We start from the raw sequence: 19,999 nt of genomic DNA, 5'->3' as shown, positions 1-19,999 counted from the left end.
AAAATACATTGCCATTCTAATAAACATGGGCTGTACCGTGAATGTTTTCATAAATTGCAGCATTTCTGGAGGCCTATGAGGCCTGCAGGAAAAGAAAATTCTCCGAGAATGACTCCCAGTAGTGCTCGGTGGCTGACGGAACTGTGTGCAGCTCGGAACTTTTTGATTCTTTTGTGATTTTATTCCTGTGTTTAATTTTGAGAACTTAATATTTTTAAAAACCAGAAGAAATTTTGCATGTTTTGTATATTTTTAAAATGATTTTTAAAATGAGTGTTTTGTTATTACTAATGGTGAACTTGAAAATATTAAAAAGTTTTTTTTATTTACTTTTCCAAAATTCTGATCGCCTGATATGCATCAGATAAGCAAGTAAATTATATAATACTTATATAAGCTTGTTAAATGAAGCTTTCTGAATAATATGGTGTGCTGCATGTCTAACTTTTCTCTATTTAAGCGTGATGAAATTTGTTAAGATCATAAATGTGTAATGCATGCAAAAATGGCCTGGCATTTAGGGAAATACACTTGGCACTTCTAGGGTTAAGGGGGTGTAAAAGTATTTGAATTACTTTTATGAGGATACAAAGAAGAAGTGGACTTAAAACAATACACCCCTAAGGGGATTTTGTCTGGGGGTGAGGAATGATGACAAAAATATGCATTTATACGAAACCATTTGAATTGTCTGTCTGTCTGTTAGGTCATCAGCCTAGAGGCTGGTTGGATCCTCAAATAGCACCACCAAAGGTTATGCGGTTATAAGGAAACCCCAAAAACCAATGGCAGCACCAAAATGAGGCGTACTAGGCAAGATGAGGAGTGAGGTAGTTTGCCATTGCTTTCCTCACTGGGTCAGAAAGTACGATTGCAGCACAACTGACCCTATGAGCAGCATCTTTCATAACACTCAGATGCACTAGTCATGCTCTGAATGTCATTACTCAGCACTACCCATACCCCAGCAACTTCCATATTGTCACAGCCATGGATGTTGACTGAGACTTCGGTGGAAGCTACACTTTACTCTGGCCTGTGCCAAGAGATGGACACAAAAGTACTGTATCCATCAAGAAATGACAGCAGGCATCCATTTGAATTATGAAGTTAAAATTTCAAATGATATCCTAGGCGTTAAATAACAGAAGGTTTGAAACAAATTTAACCGCAGTTAAATGGGGGTTAAGATCCGAAAACAAATATATTCATTCCTTCCTACAAAATGGTTTAACATATGAAGACAAAATTCCAATTTCAAATCCTAAGCATGAAATAAAAAATAATTTTTAATGTTCCAACCCTAAAATGTTAAATGAGGTTAGCTCCGTAAATGAAATTTTTCATCCCTCCAAAACTGTTTGACATACAAAGTTGTAATTTTACGAGAAGGGTGTTCTTTTACGTCCTAGGTGTAAAATATTGTATACTTCAAAATATTACTCCCCTAAGGGATTTAGATAGTGTTTGACTCAAAAATAAAATATCCATTCTTCCGAAACTATTTCAGGCACAAACTTTTTTTTATGAAGGGTGGTTGGTGTTCTACATCCTACGAGGATGGTTTGAAAAGTTCTCAGAATCACCGCTAGATGTCAGTGCTAGAGCAACGAGGTTCCCGCGCAATAATCACACATCCTTTGTGAGTGAACACGTGGCGCGTCAGTGCTCTAGCTGCAGGAGTGTGGTAGTGACGACTCTTTGTTGTTGTTCCCGCGTAGTGATTTGTGACAATGGAAAAAACTGAGATTCAAGCAGTGATTAAATACTTTATAAAGAAAGGTATGAAACCAAAGGAAATTCATGCGACTTTCAGAACACACTGGGGGACTCTCCTCCTTCATTTTCAACTGTTGCCAAGTGGACCGGCGAGTTTAAATTTGGTCGGGAGAGCTTGGGTGATGATTCACGTGGTGGACGGCCAAAAAGTGTTACGACCCCAGAATTTATCGTAAAAGTGCATAAAATGGTCATGGAGGATCATCGACTGAAAGTGCGGGAGATTGCTGAAGCTGTAGGGATGTCTTCTGAATGGGTATATTATATTTTAACCGAAGAATCGGGTATGAAAAAATTATTCGCAAGATGGGTGTCGTGGCTCTTGACATTGGACAATAAACGCACCAGATTGGAAATGTCCGAACAAAGTCTGCCCGTTTTCAGTGCAACCAACAAAATTTTTTGCGTCGGTTTGTGACTACAGATGAAACTTGGGTCCACTACTATACCCCAGAGACAAAACAGCAGTCAAAGCAGTGGAAACATGCTGATTCACCACCACCAAAGAAAGCAAAGGCAGTGCATTCAGCCGGAAAGGTCATGGCCTCAGTTTTCTGGGATGCAAAAGGCATTCTGCTGATAGATTATCTTCCTACTGGCCAAACAATTACGGGGCAATACTATGCAAACCTCCTAGACCAACTACAGGAAAAGATACACAAAACAAGGCCTGGTTTGGCAAGGAAAAAGGTCATCTTTCATCAGGACAACGCTCCGCCGCACACAAGTGGTATTGCCGTGGCAAAACTTCATGAACTGGGGTACAAATTGTTGCCACATCCACCTTATTCACCTGATTTGGCACCATCAGACTTTCATCTATTCCCCAAGCTGAAAATTTTCCTCGGTGGATGGAGATTTTCTACAAGGGAAGAACTGACAGCCGAATTGGAGAGGTATTTTGCAGGACTGGACGAATCTCATTTTCGAGATGGGATCAAGGCATTGGAACATCGCTGGACCAAATGCATTAGTCTACGGGGAGACTATGTTGAAAAATAAAAGCAGTTCCACTGAGGTAAGATACTTAATTCTAGTATATTCCGAGAACTTTTCAAACCACCTACATAGATGTTAATAAATACTTTAAAACATGCACCCCTTAAAAATATTCATTCCTCTAATAGTGTTCGATGTACAAAATAACAATTTCACAGGTTGTTTTTTTTACATCATAGATGTTAAATGACGTAGGGTTTAAAACATTCAAATTCTTCCGTATTGGATTCAAAGGAGTGATAGATTAGAAAATTAATAATTATTCCCCCAAAACCGTTTGATGTACGAACTGAGGGCGTATTTTACAGGCTCAGCTGACAGTAGACTCTCCAAAATGTAAAATCTTGAATAATAACTTTCAGTTTAAAACCATTGCGAAGCACAGGTATCTTTTAGTATCAAAATATAGCTCCAACATTTCAAAGTTCATTCCAAACAGATTGATGGCTTCTATCTGACGTGCACACTGGCATGATTAAAAAGTGCAAAGACCATGTGTTTTTAAATATGATAATGTCTTTTATGTTTCTACCTGTTCAACTGACGCTATTCCATGCTAGTTATTTCAAAATCTGGTATGCATCTGAAGTAATTTTTTTCTTGAATATATCTGCAGAAGAAATCTTATTTATGGCATATTCAGTAAAATAGTCCTTATTTTACCCATTTAGGGTTACTATGATACAATGGATGCTGGCTACGTAGACAACAATGGCTATGTCTTCGTCACAGCTCGTGATGATGACGTTATCAATGTAGCTGGCCATCGACTGTCAACGTCTGCTCTTGAAGATGTTGTGCTAAGTCACCCTGATGTAGGAGATGCGGCAGTTGTAGGAGTACCTGAACCAACGAAGGGTGAAATACCGCTCTGCCTCTATATCATTAAGCAAGGTAAATTTTTACTATAGCTTCAAGATTATTTATGAATATGAATCTCATTTCATAGTTGTTTGAAACAACAACAAAATGTCTACACAGCCAAGTTCAGTGAAGATAAAAGTTAAACATAATGATACTTCAATTTTCAAAGTAAAATCTGGAAGTCTAAATCTTAAGTCACTGACTAAAAACAGAAAATTTGGAGGAGGACACATTCTGCAGTTGACATGCCTTTTTACACTTCCGTAGTAAGATAAACCCATGTGTTTTCATTAGAATGCATAATAAGGTGATCCCGAGTCCCTAAATTCCAGAAAGAATTTTGTCTGAGTGTGTGGCTGAATGGTCAATATAATGGTCTTTGGTCTGAACGGCGGGGGATCTGAGTTTGATCTCTGACTACATCATGGGAATATTATTCCATAAAATTAATTCCTGTGGTTCTAGGGTTGAGTGTTTATTTTGTGCCTAACATTCTTGAAATCCCCACTCCACATACTAGACTTCCCTCCACTACAATAACATGCAGTTTACATTCCATGGCAGACGTTGTTTTTCCTCAGTGGGGGATTTGCTTTGCAAGGACTATACCAGGCTGTAACACCCATACAAAATTATATTTTACAGAAGGAATTATGTAATTAAATCCCTTAATTTCATATTCCTAGTCCTTTATAGTACAGTTTGTACAACAATGGATGCAAGAATATATTTCTGGGTAACTCACCAAACTCCATTACATGAGGAATATACATTCTCTACTGCTAACAGCTGGCTGATCCATTATTTATTTTTCCTCAAAGTATGTTTCCTTTTTGACTTTTGAGTCCTTACCTAAAGGTCTAGATATTCTGAACAAAATTTCTTTGTGAACTTTTCATACAGCATGTATAGTTTTCATACAGCATTTATAGGTATCTGATCTGTTTCCAGAAGACTAGTCACCATGCTGTGTGAATGTGAAAATCTTTGATAATCTATGTTATCATAATGCCTGAATTGGGATGTGAATCAACCATTTGAACAGTAATTAGTAGAAACAGATTGCATTTTGCTAAAAAAAGCTTGAAAATATTTATTTTCTTATGTAGTAAGTAATAAAAAGTATGTAAGCTTATAAAATATCTTGTTTCATTATTACAAAATTGTATTATACATATATTATATAAAAAATCACTCCCCCAGTCATGTTCAAACAGTGGTGGGTTAAAATAGCTCACTCCTGCTGTGAACAACAAAGACTTGGTTGTTCTGGAACACGCACAATGCTGGGAGGACTGTTCAATGTCACAAGATACAATACAGGAAGTATAAAACAGTAAGGATTTGGCCTGTTAAAATATATGGGTCTTTTATAGGCCAGGCACCAATTCATGTTAAAAGGATGACAACAGATACTATTGATCAAAACAATAGGTTTATTCTGCTAAGTAAAATTATCAGTAAGAAGCAGATGTGCTCCATATGTTATTGTATGAGTAGATAAATAATTTTGATCATGTAGGGACGAAAAACACAATGAAAATTCAATACCAGGAAATACTCAAAACAAATACAAATGTTATAAATGGAATGTCACTGACAGGCAAATTCTTAATTTCATCAATGCCTTTTTGCCCTTTCAAAACTTTGGTTACACACAGTATGAAATCAATAATTTTCTTCAGACACACTGTGCCAATGGTCGTAGCTGTGTAGAAACACTGGATCCCGTGAGATCTCCGAAGTTAAGCAACATTGGGAGTGGTCAAGATTTGGAAGGGTTGCCACGCGCTGTTGGTGGGGGGTAAGGGAATGGAGGAGCGGAAAGGAACTGGCCACCCTACCGTACGTAAACTCTGGCTCAGGCACACCTCTGCGGAGGTTCGGACCTGCTTTCAGGCAGAATACACCCTTACCTTACCTTAGGCACACTGTCCAGCTCCATGGCTAAATGGTTAGCGCGCTGGCCTTTGGTCACAGTGGTCCCGGGTTCGACTCCCGGCAGGGTCGGGAATTTTGATGGTTAATTTCGCAGGCACGGGGACTGGGTGTATGTGTTGTCTTCATCATCATTTCATCCTCATCACAGCGTGCAGGTCGCCTACGGGAGTCAAATCAAAAGACTTGCATCTGGCGAGCCGAACATGTCTTCGGACACTCCGGGCACTAAAAGCCATACGCCATTTCATTTCAGACACACTTTTAATTTTTTTGTTTACTAAATTCTACGTTGGGACCTATAAATGAATTACTTTTTTCCAAAGCCATCTTTCTCATTAACTGTCACAGCAACAAATTGGTTGATGTTTATAATTTCTTTACAGAGTGACAACAATAAACTCTAGTTTGTAGGTAGGCAAGATAATTAATCTACCCTTAAATAAGTTATTTTATTTATTTATCATATGGCTTTTAGTACCGGGAGTGTCCCCAAGGACATGTTCAGCTTGCCTGATGCAGGTCATTTTACTTGATGTGCAAGGGCGACCTGCACTTCTGGATGTGGGATGATGATGATGATAATGTAGGAAGAGGATGAAACCTGGTGTCAGCACATAGCTTACCCCTGTCGATTAACACCAAGAGGTCTGTTCAAGGCTTAACATCCACATCCGATGGACGAATCACCATCAACAGCGTCATATGCCCTCACTCTATACAAACACTGCAGAAAGGTTTGGAATTGAATCCAGGCTTGAAGAATTTTAATTGATGAAGTATCATCCTTTATTTTATCTATCACTGATTTAAAATATTGGAAACTGTTTACATAATACACTACTGCTTCTAATCATGCCCCCGAGTACGTAACTATGGGTCTATGTGGAAACACAAGATCTGGATTTTTGGCTTTGAATCATTCGGTTCTTGTTAGGGCTTTCACAAACAAGCTTTTTAACACTTAATTTTTTTTTCACTTCAGCATAATTCACATACTCTCTGTAAATCATGTACTATAAAAGTTACATATATCATGTTTGGGTAGTTTACAGAAAGGCCTTTCTCTTGCCTTCATCATATACAGAGCAAAAACCTATAAGTAAGAGTAAAACATTATAAATTGTGACCCCATTCAACCATAACTACTGTAGAGATTCATTTAATAAATAAGCCTCCATTTCATGATTTGATTCTGACATTCCTCTACATGCAAATAGAAAACACTCCTTGGAAACTATTCCATTATTTTCTAGCACACCTACCACAATATTTCCCACTTTTCTGCTGCTAGAGTCCAGTGGTACCTCCATGCTTACCTATATCTTTACTTTATTCTCACATTTCAGCCTGATCTTTCCTAGAATTTCTTCGTAATACACAGGGACATACAAAATGCTCATTCTACTTGTATTTCAAAATGTGTTTATTTTGTGAGAAACTTCCTAAACTCTGGACTTTTAAATTTATACAAAGGAATATCAGATTTAAGAAAACTTTGCATTAATCTGCGTAATATTAAGAGTTATTACATTACACAATATTTGTTGGTATTAAGTATACTTTGTCTTATAGGCAACATCTAAATTGAGGAACTGTTACTATGCAATAAATATACTACCTGACAAAAAGAGTTAAGCACCCAGAAGGAGTGGTCCAGTATTATCCCATTTCGGTATACATACCATTGATGTGTGAGTAAATGATTAGATTTACAAGGACCTGTAATGTGTAGAACACCCACCAGAGTTCATTCGTGATGGCACCGTCCTGTTGTTGATAAGCTGTTACCAGTCAACTGCTGTGAGTCAGACAGTTAAGCAAGACGTGCAGAGAGGACTACGTACAGTACGAAGTACCCGCGATGCCTCGCAGACGCGTTAGACAGCCTATCCACTAACTGACAGCACTTGACAGAGGCCCCATTTTGGGACTGCATGAGGCTGGTTGGTCATATTGTGCAATTGCCAGGCATGTGGGCCATTCAGATGTCACAGTGGCCTGATGCTGGACTCACTGGATACATGAGGGCACCCAATCACATCATGCAGGTTCGGGTCGACCAAGAAACACCACCGTCGTATAGTGCGCCAAATATTGCGGGATCCCATAACTTTGGCACCCGCCATCTGTGAACATGTACTGGAGACTCTACAACATCCTGTGAGTTCCCACACAGTGTCTCGATGACTCACATTCGTGGGATTGGTGTCCTACCGCCCCATGCATTGTTTGCCATTGACACCAGACACCAACACCTGCATTTGGAGTGGTGCCTTGCCCGGGAGTCATGGACAAAGGACGACTGGCATCGTATCGTGTTTAGTGATGAGTCCCACTTCTCCATAACCTCTGATGACCGTCGTGTGCAGGTTTGGTGGCATCGAGGCACAGGGCAGGTCCTTCCCATATTGTGGAAAGACACACATGCATAATCCCTGGCATCATGGTGTGGGGAGCCATAGGATATGTATTCAGGTCACCTATAATAGTGCTTCAACAGACTTTGACGGCACAGCGATACGACACAGACATTCTTATGGCACGGCACCCTGGGACAGTGTTCTAACAAGATAATGCACGTCCACACACAGCACAGGTGTCTATGGACTACCTAGAGGATGTTGAGGTCCACCCGTGGCCAGCAAGGTCCCCAGACCTCTCCATCATTGAACAGTGTGGGATGACATTGGAAGGAGACTCCGTCCCAGTACCAACCTGCGGGATTTGGAGGGACAGCTGCAATAACTGTGGGTGAACTTGCTTCAGGGGAGGATCCAAAGGCTGTTTGACACCATTCCAAACAGCATAAAGGCATGCATTGCGGTTACGGGGGTGCGACACCCTACTGACCTGCTGCCAACATTTCACCTGTAACTGCTAACAGCCTTGTTGCTTTCATCCCATATTGTAATCGGTTCAATAAAGGCACAAGGTCTTTCAGCAAATGTAGTTTCATTCACTTTCACCACTCCTTCTGGGTGCTTAACTTTTTGTTGGGCAGTGTATATGTAAAATAGGGAATGTGAAGTGGGATTTACTTTTCATAAAATAACTTCTCTAGAGGTTGCAAGTGAGCAGCCGTTCTGTGTTTACTACCTCCTAAATGCTGCAAGGTCAGAGATTGGTGATCTGCATTTACAGATGTTACGCATTTTTGACAGAGTATCTTTCTATCATTTGTAAAATTTCCATTAAATGCAGCAATACGTTACTGCAAATGAGGATGAACACCAATCACTTCACTTATGTATCTATACTGTATAAACAGTTAATCAAGGCAATGCCAATAACTGAATAAAATCAAATGCATTGCTTCATTTCATTGATAAGGGATTCCCCTTTTAATGGGAGAACAAGCAAGCTAGTACGTACAGTTAAAGTCAAGATCAAGATGAAGAAAATTAACTCACATTGTGTTTTTTTATAATGCACAGTATGTGAAAAAAGTTTTGGACTGAACTGAAAAACAAAAACAAAGAATAGTGACAATTATTGAAACTACGCATTTATAGCAGAATTATTGAAAATACTGTATGTATTTACATAAACATCTGCTCCCTAGCAATTAGGAAGATAATGACCTGTGATAAATGTGCTATCTCAGATCTGAAGGTGAAATGGAGAAACCATATACAACTGCTTTACAGAAAACTGAAAATGGAATTAGACCTTGTTTCTCTTCAAAAACCATAAATTAGTTATAATAACTCACTATGAAAGTTCATAAACCTGAGAGAGAGGAAATCAGGTGTGCAGATGAATGCAATAGAAATCCCAACAACAAACACATTCAGGTATTTTGGTTCATTTAACCAACAAGATGGCGGTCTGGAGGAAGATACAATGAGCCGGATATAATCCATATTATGGAATTGGAGAAAGGTGTCCAGAGTGTTGTATGACAGAAAGATGCCAGAAAAACTAAAAGGAAATATCCACAAAAGAGTTGCCGTAACAGCTAGAACTTACAGAGCAGAAACTCTGCCAACGACAAGAAAACAGGTGATATACTGGGTGTGGCAGAGATGAGAATGGCAAGGTTTGGAAATGGACAGCCAAGGGCTACAAAAAGTAAGAAATAAGGTAGTGAGAGGAAGATTTAAAGTGATGAAAGTATTTAAAACAGCCAGAGAAGCTGGCCTCAGATGGTATGGGCACATCAAAGGAAGACATACTTCTCTCAATTTCTTCGTTAACGACCGGTGACTCAAACATTAAGATGTACCACCCCCACACCCCCGAAAGTAACCAAATTTATGACTGTCTACAATCGCCTCTGCTGTGACCAATAGCAGATGGCTCTTGACCAATAGCACACTTGCTTTGTCAGTGACTGTCAATGTGGAGTACTTCAAAGTCAGGTTTCCAGTGCTGCACAACTGCATACAGTTCTGTCCAGTCTTGGTGCTCCCTCTTAGTGACTATGTAGTTAAAACGGAGACTTGACAATGCTGTGTCTCAAGTTTGGGAAATCCTGGAACTCCAAAGACAGGGAATGTAAACAAAGCCCACCAGCTAGGTTTCAAAAGCATGCCGACGGTTAATAAGGAAATTGCAAGAATTGCAGGAATATGTAGAAAGAAGAATATTCAAAACGCTGCCAACAGGAAAAGAGAGTAGATGGTGTTCCAGACAGTATGAACCTGCATGAACTTGTGGAGATGATGGTACACAACTGAACCTTATGGAAGAAGGAAATCTCCATTAGTGACATCACCTAGTGGGATTATGTTGAAGAAGAAGCAGCAGCTCAATCATCCTGTTTTAAGAGAAAACTGCAAGTAAAACCTTGAAAGATATCTAAACATGCATGTGACATTTAACGTTATACTTCTTCTCATCTCTCTCTTTGTTCTGTTTCTCAAATATTTTCTTTTTTTCTTTTTTTCTTTTCTATTCCAGAACTGCATCTTTTTGAACTAGTAAACATTCAGCAAATTACCGTATGTTCTAATATATCGATACAAAGGTCTCAGTTCCACTAGAAGGTAGTCCAGCTTTAGTTAAATATAGTTGCATGACCAGATACTGAGAACAGAATGTTAAGATTCACTAGTTTTGTCACTCAAGATGATTTTCTTTTCAGTAATTAAACCATATCCTAGGTTTACCTGCAAAACACATTAAGTCAGAAATCTTACTTCTGAGAAAAAAAAGAGGTTTGAAAATGTTCAGTCTTTCAATGCCAATACCTGCTCTTGAATAAAACAAATGTATTTATCTTTAAAATTATGCAATGGATTTGTTTGAATATGTAGAATAGCACAGTAGGACAGCATAAAAGTGCAAGCAAACTGACAATGTGTTTTGCTTGTAAACCCACAATGTAATATTATTATTTGGAAATACAATTTATAAGGTTGGAAAGTTCCCCCAAATTAAATAACAAATTTCATGGATTAATGTTCCTAAATGTTTAAATATGTCATTCTTCTCAAATGAGTATGGAGGAACCCAAGCAATATTCATCCCCAGATTGGCTCCTATTATCAGGGTGATATACTCTTTGAACAGAGTTGTCAGACCTACTGATTTGACAGTTGATCTCCAACTATTTAATTATTTAACTAACCTAATGCTGAAAAAAAAAAAAAAAAAAAAAAAAGAAGAGACAATCTACTACCTTTTGCTTAATTTCAATAAAACCTTTACTAAATGTCTCCACTGAAAGAGAAGTGAAAAGGTGATGACATGACTTCCAAAGTCTTGAAGATAAGCCCACTCACAAGCACTCTGTGTGCCTCCTCCAACACTCACTGTAAACACTGACAGGGGGGGGGAGGGAAAAAAATCGCAAAAAACCACAGTGGTGGCTATAACATTACAGTCCTAGTGTTATAAACCTATTAATTTAACAGGACAAGTTCAGTACTCAAGAAAGCTAAATATGAAATGATAGCAGAAGAGACTGAATTGTAGGTAGACTGTCAGCTGTTTTCTTATTACAGGTTTAAACTGATTGTTGGTTACTTACCAATCGAATAGTTTGCAAGGAAGGAATCAATCAATCAATCAATCAATCAATCAATCAATCAATCAATCAATCAATCAATCAATCAATCAATGCTGATTTGCATTTAGGGCTGTCGCCCAGGTGGCAGATTCCCTGTTCAGTTCTTTACCTAGTCTGTTCTTAAATGGTTTCAAACTGGTAGGGCTGACAGCAGTGCAACTTCCTACACTCTGGTCACTCTGCCAATCAGCTTATGTCCATTCTTTGTTAGTATTTCAGAGACTGGAATTATCAGTTCCAAATGTATAAACCAAAGGGTTCTTTCTCACAGATCCTCAGATATAGGAAAGGCATAATATAACATGTTCCTTGTATTCCAGGAGCTCGAAAGAATGAGTCAGAGATTAGCCGTGAGCTAGTGGTTATGGTAAGAGAGTTGATAGGCCCTATTGCAGCCTTTCGATCAGCCGCAGCAGTTCGAGGGCTACCGCGTACACGGTCTGGCAAGACAGCAAGGAAGTCTATATCAGACTTGGCTAGGAATAAGTTTGTTAAGGTAAGACAAGTACAATACTGTAATAAAGACCAACTAGGAATGAAGAGAGAGAGAGAGAGAGAAATCTCTGTATTCCTTATACCTGGTATTCTTATTAAGTTTTTGGGCCATTATTACTTTCAATTAATATATTTTAAATTTTCATTAATTAATAATTAATACAAATGAATATGTTTCCTACTATAATGTAATAAGTGAAATATCTTTTCTCCAGATTCCTGGTACCATTGAAGATCCTACAGTGTATCGCGATATTAAACTAGTACTGCAATCTCTAGGATATGCAAAAACTGCTCCTGATCCTCAATGACCAAGTAATAGTACAGTCAAAGGATGAAGTGCAGAGAAGGATGATGCAAGATAAGATCATCAAGAGAAACAGCAAAAGGCATCAGTATAAGTTCCAGACAAGTCAAAGATCTTCTTTTTAAATGGCGTGCCCACAGCCATTATAATTAAAATCACAACTATGAAAAAAAGTATTAAAACAACACTTTTCAATTACTAATGTAAACCTTCCTCCACCATTTCTCTTTATTTCTCTTTCTCACTTTCTGTCTCCCAACTTCCCTCTCTTCTCATGCTTAAAGTTTATTATAACTGACAAAATATTATAATTAAATAACAAACGTTACAAGTTGATGTTCCCAAACGAATACCTGAGCAGGTATTTTAAAACTACTCATATAGTAATATTTTTGTAACAAGATATCAAACTATAGATCATAAGAAAATTTTTGTGAAGGAATAGTGTACATACATCAACACCCTTTAAATAGAGTGAAATCTGAGTTATTTTTATTCTATGACACTGAATTCTTATTTGACCCATAAATTTAAGCAGCTATTCCTACTTCCAGAACTCTGCAGATGTATTTCCAAAGAATTTGGTTCACATGAAATAATCTGTCATGGTGCCGTTTTCTTAGAATCTTAGAAATCTTGAAAATCTCTCAATGATGCTTTGAATTCCTTATTCGCATTTGGCTTCCTGTAGAAAGAATTGCTTTATTTTTTAAGTTTTATACAAGATATAGGATGTTTGTATAATTTTTATTTCTTTTATTTTTTGGAAAAGTACACGTTCAAGAAATAAAAGTAAAATGAGAAGTAGTCTGAACCATATTCAGCAAAACAAGCTGTTTAGGCTTTTCCAATTGTGAAATTAGCAGTGTTTTGTCCCAGTGTCATACTGGGCTCATCAATTGGATTGCCACACCTCTCCAAGACACTGGCAGCCAGAGCACCATTGAGACACCACTGTAAAACTCCTCTGAAGCACATGCAGCAGTAGCAACTTGCAAGCTGAACCATAAACTCTTTTGGAAGAGGAGATTCTGTGACACGCCTAAAATAGTTTCAATGGTGCTTGAAATTGTACTTTTTTACAGTATGAAAGTATAAATAATTTGGTGCAGCCCTTGTAAGGCAGACACTCCAATGAGGCGAGCGGCATCTGCCGTGTATAACAGTGTGTTGGCGTGGTCGAGGATAGGATGTGATGTATGTGGTGAGTTGCAGAGATGTTGGGGATGGCAAAAAGCATCCAGTTCCCGAGCCAAGGGAATTAACCATTTAAGATTTAAATCCCTAACTTGGCCAGGAATCAAACTCAGAGCCCTCTGAACCAAAAATCAGTACACTGACAGTTCAGCCAAGGAGCTGAACCAAATGAAAGTCAAGTCCAATGTTACAATAGTGTGTGTAATAATACACCACTTACATAATTTTGCAGAATCACTCTAATCTATGTTGCCATTATTACTAAACTGTCACTTATAACAAGACATTAATAAAACATAAGATATAGTTCTTTCTTTGACCTTCACTGCACAATAGCTTATTTTTAACAATTACTCCTAAATACAATTGGCCCTACTAATGAAAGTACTAAGGACAGAATGAGATAATTACAATGGTGAAGGTGCAAGGGATGGCTTAAAATGTACTGCTACTTCCCTCTTGACCATGTGAATGAAACAGACTGCCAAAGGAGGCTACAAAGTGCTGCTAAACTTTCCAGGTAGATCTGGAAATATGGATGCACTTAAAGACTTGCAACAAATTTTAGACAAGCATAAACTCTAGTTGGTTGTCATAGCAACCAACCATAAACATGCACCTATCCACTACAGGTTTGGAAATGGCTTTACTCTGCAGGCCAAAGGCAAGCAGGAAGTTCTAACAAGACAACAGTAATCCCCTTGTACATCCTCTTCAGATTAACACCCAGCTAGCTTTAGTGGCTCCAAGTAAACATAATGCAGAAAGAAAAATGCCACGTTAGAACTTCCTTCTAATGCAGATATTTGGACAGCAGAATTAAAAGTTTAAAAATTTTGTGTCACAAAATTGAGTATTTAGATATTTATAAACAGGTGAACTGGTGCTTCATTAGCATCACCCAAGCGGTCGCTACTGATGTGCAGTGATTGCACTAGGGGAGATATGGTACCTCCTCTTTGAAATTACTTATGATATTAGTAGGGATGTCTCACCTTCAGAAATACTTATCATTCATATAATAAACAGACAAATTATATGAATTTTTAAAATAATTACGAGAGTTAAGTTTTTCACTTGGGTATGTCTGATAATCAGAGTCTGTATTTTCGAGTAGAAATACGATATACAAACTATAGTATGCAACTCCTAGGCTATCAATACTAATGCAGTATTATAAGACAGATAGCAATTTAAAAAAAAAAAACCTCTCCCCAACTGGAAATTGCTCCTGAGGACGAAGTATACAGTACAGCAACAGAAATTTTAAAATTAATTGTGAGGAGTTAATTACATAATGGTTGGTTTCATTAAAAAATTTGGGAGATATGGTGTTTCAAGATTTGGATTGAACATTTCAGGTCAGTCACTGCAACTTATCCTATAACATTAAACAATTTGCAGAACATGACAAAAGAAAAAAAGAGGAATGGTTCCTCTAACACCAACCATTAATTCAATAACTTCAAAATCATCCAACTGGTACTCTTGTTGATAGAATGGGATGGTTGGTTCATATATTGCTTTCTTTTCCTCAGGGGACTCAATGGGTTGTTTTGGGCATTTTGAATCTAGTCGTCGGATCTATTACAAAACCCTTTTAATGGTCTTTAAAGGCAATCATGTCAATTCGATGGGTGTTGCCTATAACAGAAGACCATGAACCTCCTCAAAGATTGTAAAGCCCAAATTTCTTAATGTTTGAGCACTGGCAAATCATATTTTATGTTTCCTTATATCTCATAGAGCTTTACGATGAGAGCAGTAACGAAGGATTTGAGCAAGCATTTCTACCTGGCTGTGGCAGCGCTGACAATGGTTACTGTCTATGGTCCTGCCTGGAATAGCTTATCTGACCACTACGTTCTCTGTCGATTTCCATGCCATTTGCTGCAAGATAATCCTTGAAGGTAACTAACCCAATGTTTGGCTGGAGGGTGTTGATGAAAAAGGATATCTCCTTTCCCATTTTGAGGGGTCACACCACTTACTAAATTCAACTTCTCTCAACTTGGTTCTTACTTTCCAGGGGTCTGAAAAAACCATCCTTTCTACTCAACACGCTGTTATCTGGTGTTAGATGAAGCCTTTTCAAACAGATCAGGCTTTCTTCTTTTGGTTTCTTTGTATTAAGTAAGGATTTTTGGAATTAAAGAGGCATTAATGCGGTGAAGAACTACCTCTGAACATGAACAGAATAGTCCTAGTCCGTTGAATTTCACAGGACTGTATATCATGGTGTCTGGCATATCCGCAGGAACTTGTAAGATTTCTTTCAATGTGCATCTGATCATTTTACCTGGATCTTCAAGGAATTTTACAGGAATTTGCTTGGAGAAAGTTGTTTGGAACTGGTATATAACAGCTTTAAAATTGCATGAACACATCGAAGGTTTTCAGCGATGGAAGGACGGGAAAAGGCTAGAATTGAGAAGGCAGCGGCCGTGGCCTTAATTAAGGAACAGCCTGGTGTGAAAAATGGGAAACCACAATAAACCATCTTCAGGGCTGCCGACGGTGGGATTCGAACCCACTATCTCCCAAATGCAACCTCACAGCTGTGTGACCCTAACCACATGGCCAACTTGCTTGGTACAGAAATATATATATTTTTTAAAACAGGTGAGAATTACAGAGATTCTAACTTGTTTCTTAGATCAATCATTGTTTAAGAGTTGAATGTGATAATACTCTCAAAATTCATTCCCAAATATTTGACTGATTCTTCTGGAGAGATGCTTTTGACATCTCCTCCGTAAGTTGAGATATCTTCACCAAAGAGTTTAACTTGAACAATATTGATACATACTGACTTAGTTTCCACCTGGGTATGTCTGATAATTATGGGCTGTATTTTATAGCAGCAATGCAAATTTATTTGGACCTTGGCAGCAAAGTTTGTAAATTGGTGGGAGCTTTGTGACCTTGATCCTAACCATTTAGAAGTAGAAAATCTGGATTACAATGGTAACTAAGGAACTCCAATACTGCTTCATTCCTCATTCACATAAGTTGTCTTGATCAGCTTACTTTACAATTTCTGTAACAGTCAACAAATGTCAACAATATAAATCCATAATTATATATATATATGTATTTACAAATCCCACATCCATCTCTGGTGACATGTAGTGTTCACAGTGCACTGTACCTCCTGGTATGGGTTAGAACAAATGTGTTATTTTCTTTGATCTGAATGTCTTATCTTCAGCTTTGACAATATTGACTGAGGTGTAAGCAATGCTACCAATGCCATACCTTGCACAGTCAGTCCCTGTGATGAATACTATGAAGGTATCACTCATAGGGTCAGCTGGTGTCAGTGGGTCATAAGGTCAGTGGACTTGGCTCAGTGAAGCAATGGGAAACTACCTCTCGTTATTTCTCTCATGTACCATCTCAGTGATGCCTAGGCTATACATGACAGCTGATGGTGGGGCTGTTGAGGATCGACATACATACAGAGGTGCCAACCTTTGAAGTAGATTATCAGTAATCGCTCTGCTCCCCCGAGAAAAATTTCAAGTCAAGTCCAAAACATGCTCCTCCCTTCACGATAATGACACCCCTTTTGCCCTTACCTCTAGCAATCTATTTTGAAAGTATATTATCATATTACACAATGACATTTGCACACAACCTGTTCGTTCTGTGATAAAACGTTCCTGGTAGCTTGTTTCTCATGCAGCAGCTGCTTTTCAGTGTAGTTCTTTTTCTTGAAGCATCCTTCCCACTGTGAGTCTTCTGAACCATAAGCGATTCCAGTGCAGATGTGCTTAATGTAAGCCTCACTTCTTTCTCAATCTTTCTGTCACCTGTCAGGTACACTTAACACAGCAAATACAACATTACTGAAGGATTTATGGTGGAGAAGAGCAGCACCTGAGGTCCTTCATTTACACTGAATTTTACAACGCTTGTGAGTAGCAAAAGGAAGTCATGATCGAATAAGTATCGTTGACAACTCACAAGCATTGAAACAAGGACGAGTTAGGAGAAATGTTCAACATTTTCGGGCCTTTTTCCTTCTTTTCTTTTTTCTGTAGAAAAACTTCTCCATTTTGGTGTGATTATAAAGGGGTGGAAAACTTTATTTACCTTGTTGTCATTGTACCAAACTCCAGAAAATGTGAGAAAGAAATCCCAAGAAGAACTGCAATCCCCAGAACAGCCAAGGCAAACCAGTTGAACATCTGGAAAGATCGACACATATCTAGGTTGCTAAATAATAATGTTTCTGGTTCTAAGCCCCGCTAATTACATTTTATGATTTTTGGAGATGCCAGAATTTTCTCCTACAGGAGTTCTTTTATGTGCCAATAAATCTACAGACATGATGCTGATGAATTTGAGCACCTTCAAATACCAGCAGACTGAGCCAGGATCAAACCTGCCAAGTTGAGCTCAGAAGGCCAGCACTCTACCATCTCAGCTTCTCATTCTGATGGGTCACTAAAATTGAGACTAGGCAACTATCTCATTTTTTGTCATCACATAAATGCTACTGAGACATGGACAATAAACAAAAGTGACCAGCAAAGCACTGATTCAGTTGACATGGGGTGTTACAGAAGGATGCTATACATTCCATGGGCAGCACATTGCCGTAATGACTATACTATAAGAACTTGGAATTTCAGCATGACTGTCCACCAGAATCCAGCAACAAGCACCAACATTCTCTGACCACGTAGCAACAGCCAACTCAATTGGAAAACACATTATTGTGGGCATATTGGTAGGTTCATGCACAAGAGATTGTCGTGCGACACCTCCTTGTAGTTTTCACTTTTCTTTTTGCTACTGGTTTTATTTAACGTTAAGAATTTCATTCTTCGGGTTCTGTATTGAATCAAGATTCGCAATAAACAAAGCAAATAATAAGATCCACCTTTTCAATACTATATATTACATGAAATTTTTTTTACATTTCTGTTAAATCTTCATGTTTATAAACTTTTGGTACCGGTTTCGACAAAACTATATGTCATCATCAGCCTAGGATAAATTATACAAAGACAATAAAATACACTGATCATGACCCTTATAATAATATCATAATAGTAAAATTAGAAATATACATATTAAAACTAAAGTAATATTTACATGTATAAGCTGATAGTCATTAATACAATAGTGGTAGATTTTTATAAGGTGTACATCTTAGTAATTGTATTTAAAAAGAATGACATGTTAAAAGAAATTTTGGTTTTTGCAGTAAAATATAATGATCAGCTTTTGATCTGTCGTATTTTAATCTGTTGAACAGTCTGATTAACTTTTAAAGAGGCGTTGTAGCTATGTTTGACATGTTAATAGAATTAAACAAACACTCAGTCATAAGTTGTTCCTTACGAGTATATACACAACAGAATGTAGAATATTCTAATAGGGCTTCAACTTGGACTTAACAGATGAATCTTGTCAATCTTATGTTAATTTTAAGGACACTTCCTCTAAAGCATTACTTTGTCAATTTTATATATTTTTCATCTAAACAGTGTTATGTGGCTGAAGATGTTGATAATATACGAAACGTACCACTTTTGACCATTAAAAATTGCCTTAAGCAATCATTGTATCGACTAGGTGGAAAATAAATAAATACTTAATTGTGAATCTATTGAAGTGCAATACGGACCATGAAGCTGATTTTATGTAATGTGATTGTGTTGTCGGAGAAATACTGACCTGCAACACATATATTACTAAGAATGAGAATTCTTTGACATAATTTGTTCACTATTGAACTTTAGATGACAGAACCTTACTAGCCATAGTTCCGAGCTGAAATATTTCTTGTAGCAGGTTTTGCAGGTGTAAGGCTGATATAAAACATTTAAGCTGGCAAGTTTATTTTTACCTATCCTAAAAGAAAAGACAAATATCATTATAAAAGTTATAAAATTATAAAAGTTACACTAACCTGGTATTAGAATCAGGCATACTCAGATCTATTACATTTAATTTCCTTTAAAAAAAGAAAAAAAGAATGCAAGGTTGATCATAAATATATACGTTTATCAGTTCGCTCAGACTATTGAGAACTCTTTGCCATTTCTCCAGTTATACAAGCATATTGCACTGGCATATTTATACATTCTCTACTGTGATATATCCTTTTAATACTAATCCTCTTAATTTGCCTATAATGCATTAAAGCAATAATCTTCCTTTTAAGAATCAAGTTCCAACTTAGAATTTATATCCCTGAATCAGAACTCATACAACCTCCAACGATTAGCTTTTATTGTAAATACAACATAGATGCTACATTTCAAGTACCTATGTAAAAATGTGTAAATGATTTATATTAATATAATGTTAGTGTTTAAATTGTAACTAAAGTTGGTTTCCTATTAAATGTTAACTTGCAACAATAAAATATGTACAAACTAAAAAAA

General features: G+C 37.5%; 1 protein-coding gene across 1 annotated transcript in view; it reads left to right on the top strand.

The window, feature by feature from the left end:
* LOC136866044 (acyl-CoA synthetase short-chain family member 3, mitochondrial) overlaps positions 1-19,999 on the top strand; it is a 231,289-nt gene extending 211,290 nt beyond the window's left edge. Inside the window, exons 12-14 of the mRNA XM_067142670.2 lie at positions 3,450-3,672; positions 11,917-12,092; positions 12,307-19,999. Of these exons, the coding sequence (XP_066998771.2) occupies positions 3,450-3,672; positions 11,917-12,092; positions 12,307-12,402 (495 nt within the window). The 3' untranslated portion in view covers positions 12,403-19,999. The remainder of the gene's footprint in view (positions 1-3,449; positions 3,673-11,916; positions 12,093-12,306) is intronic.

Source organism: Anabrus simplex, chromosome 3 (genome assembly GCF_040414725.1).
Source record: "Anabrus simplex isolate iqAnaSimp1 chromosome 3, ASM4041472v1, whole genome shotgun sequence".
In the NCBI taxonomy this organism is placed as follows: Eukaryota; Metazoa; Arthropoda; class Insecta; order Orthoptera; family Tettigoniidae; genus Anabrus; species Anabrus simplex.
Note: the sequence above shows the minus strand (reverse complement) of the source record. Positions and strands in the feature narration are given on the sequence as shown.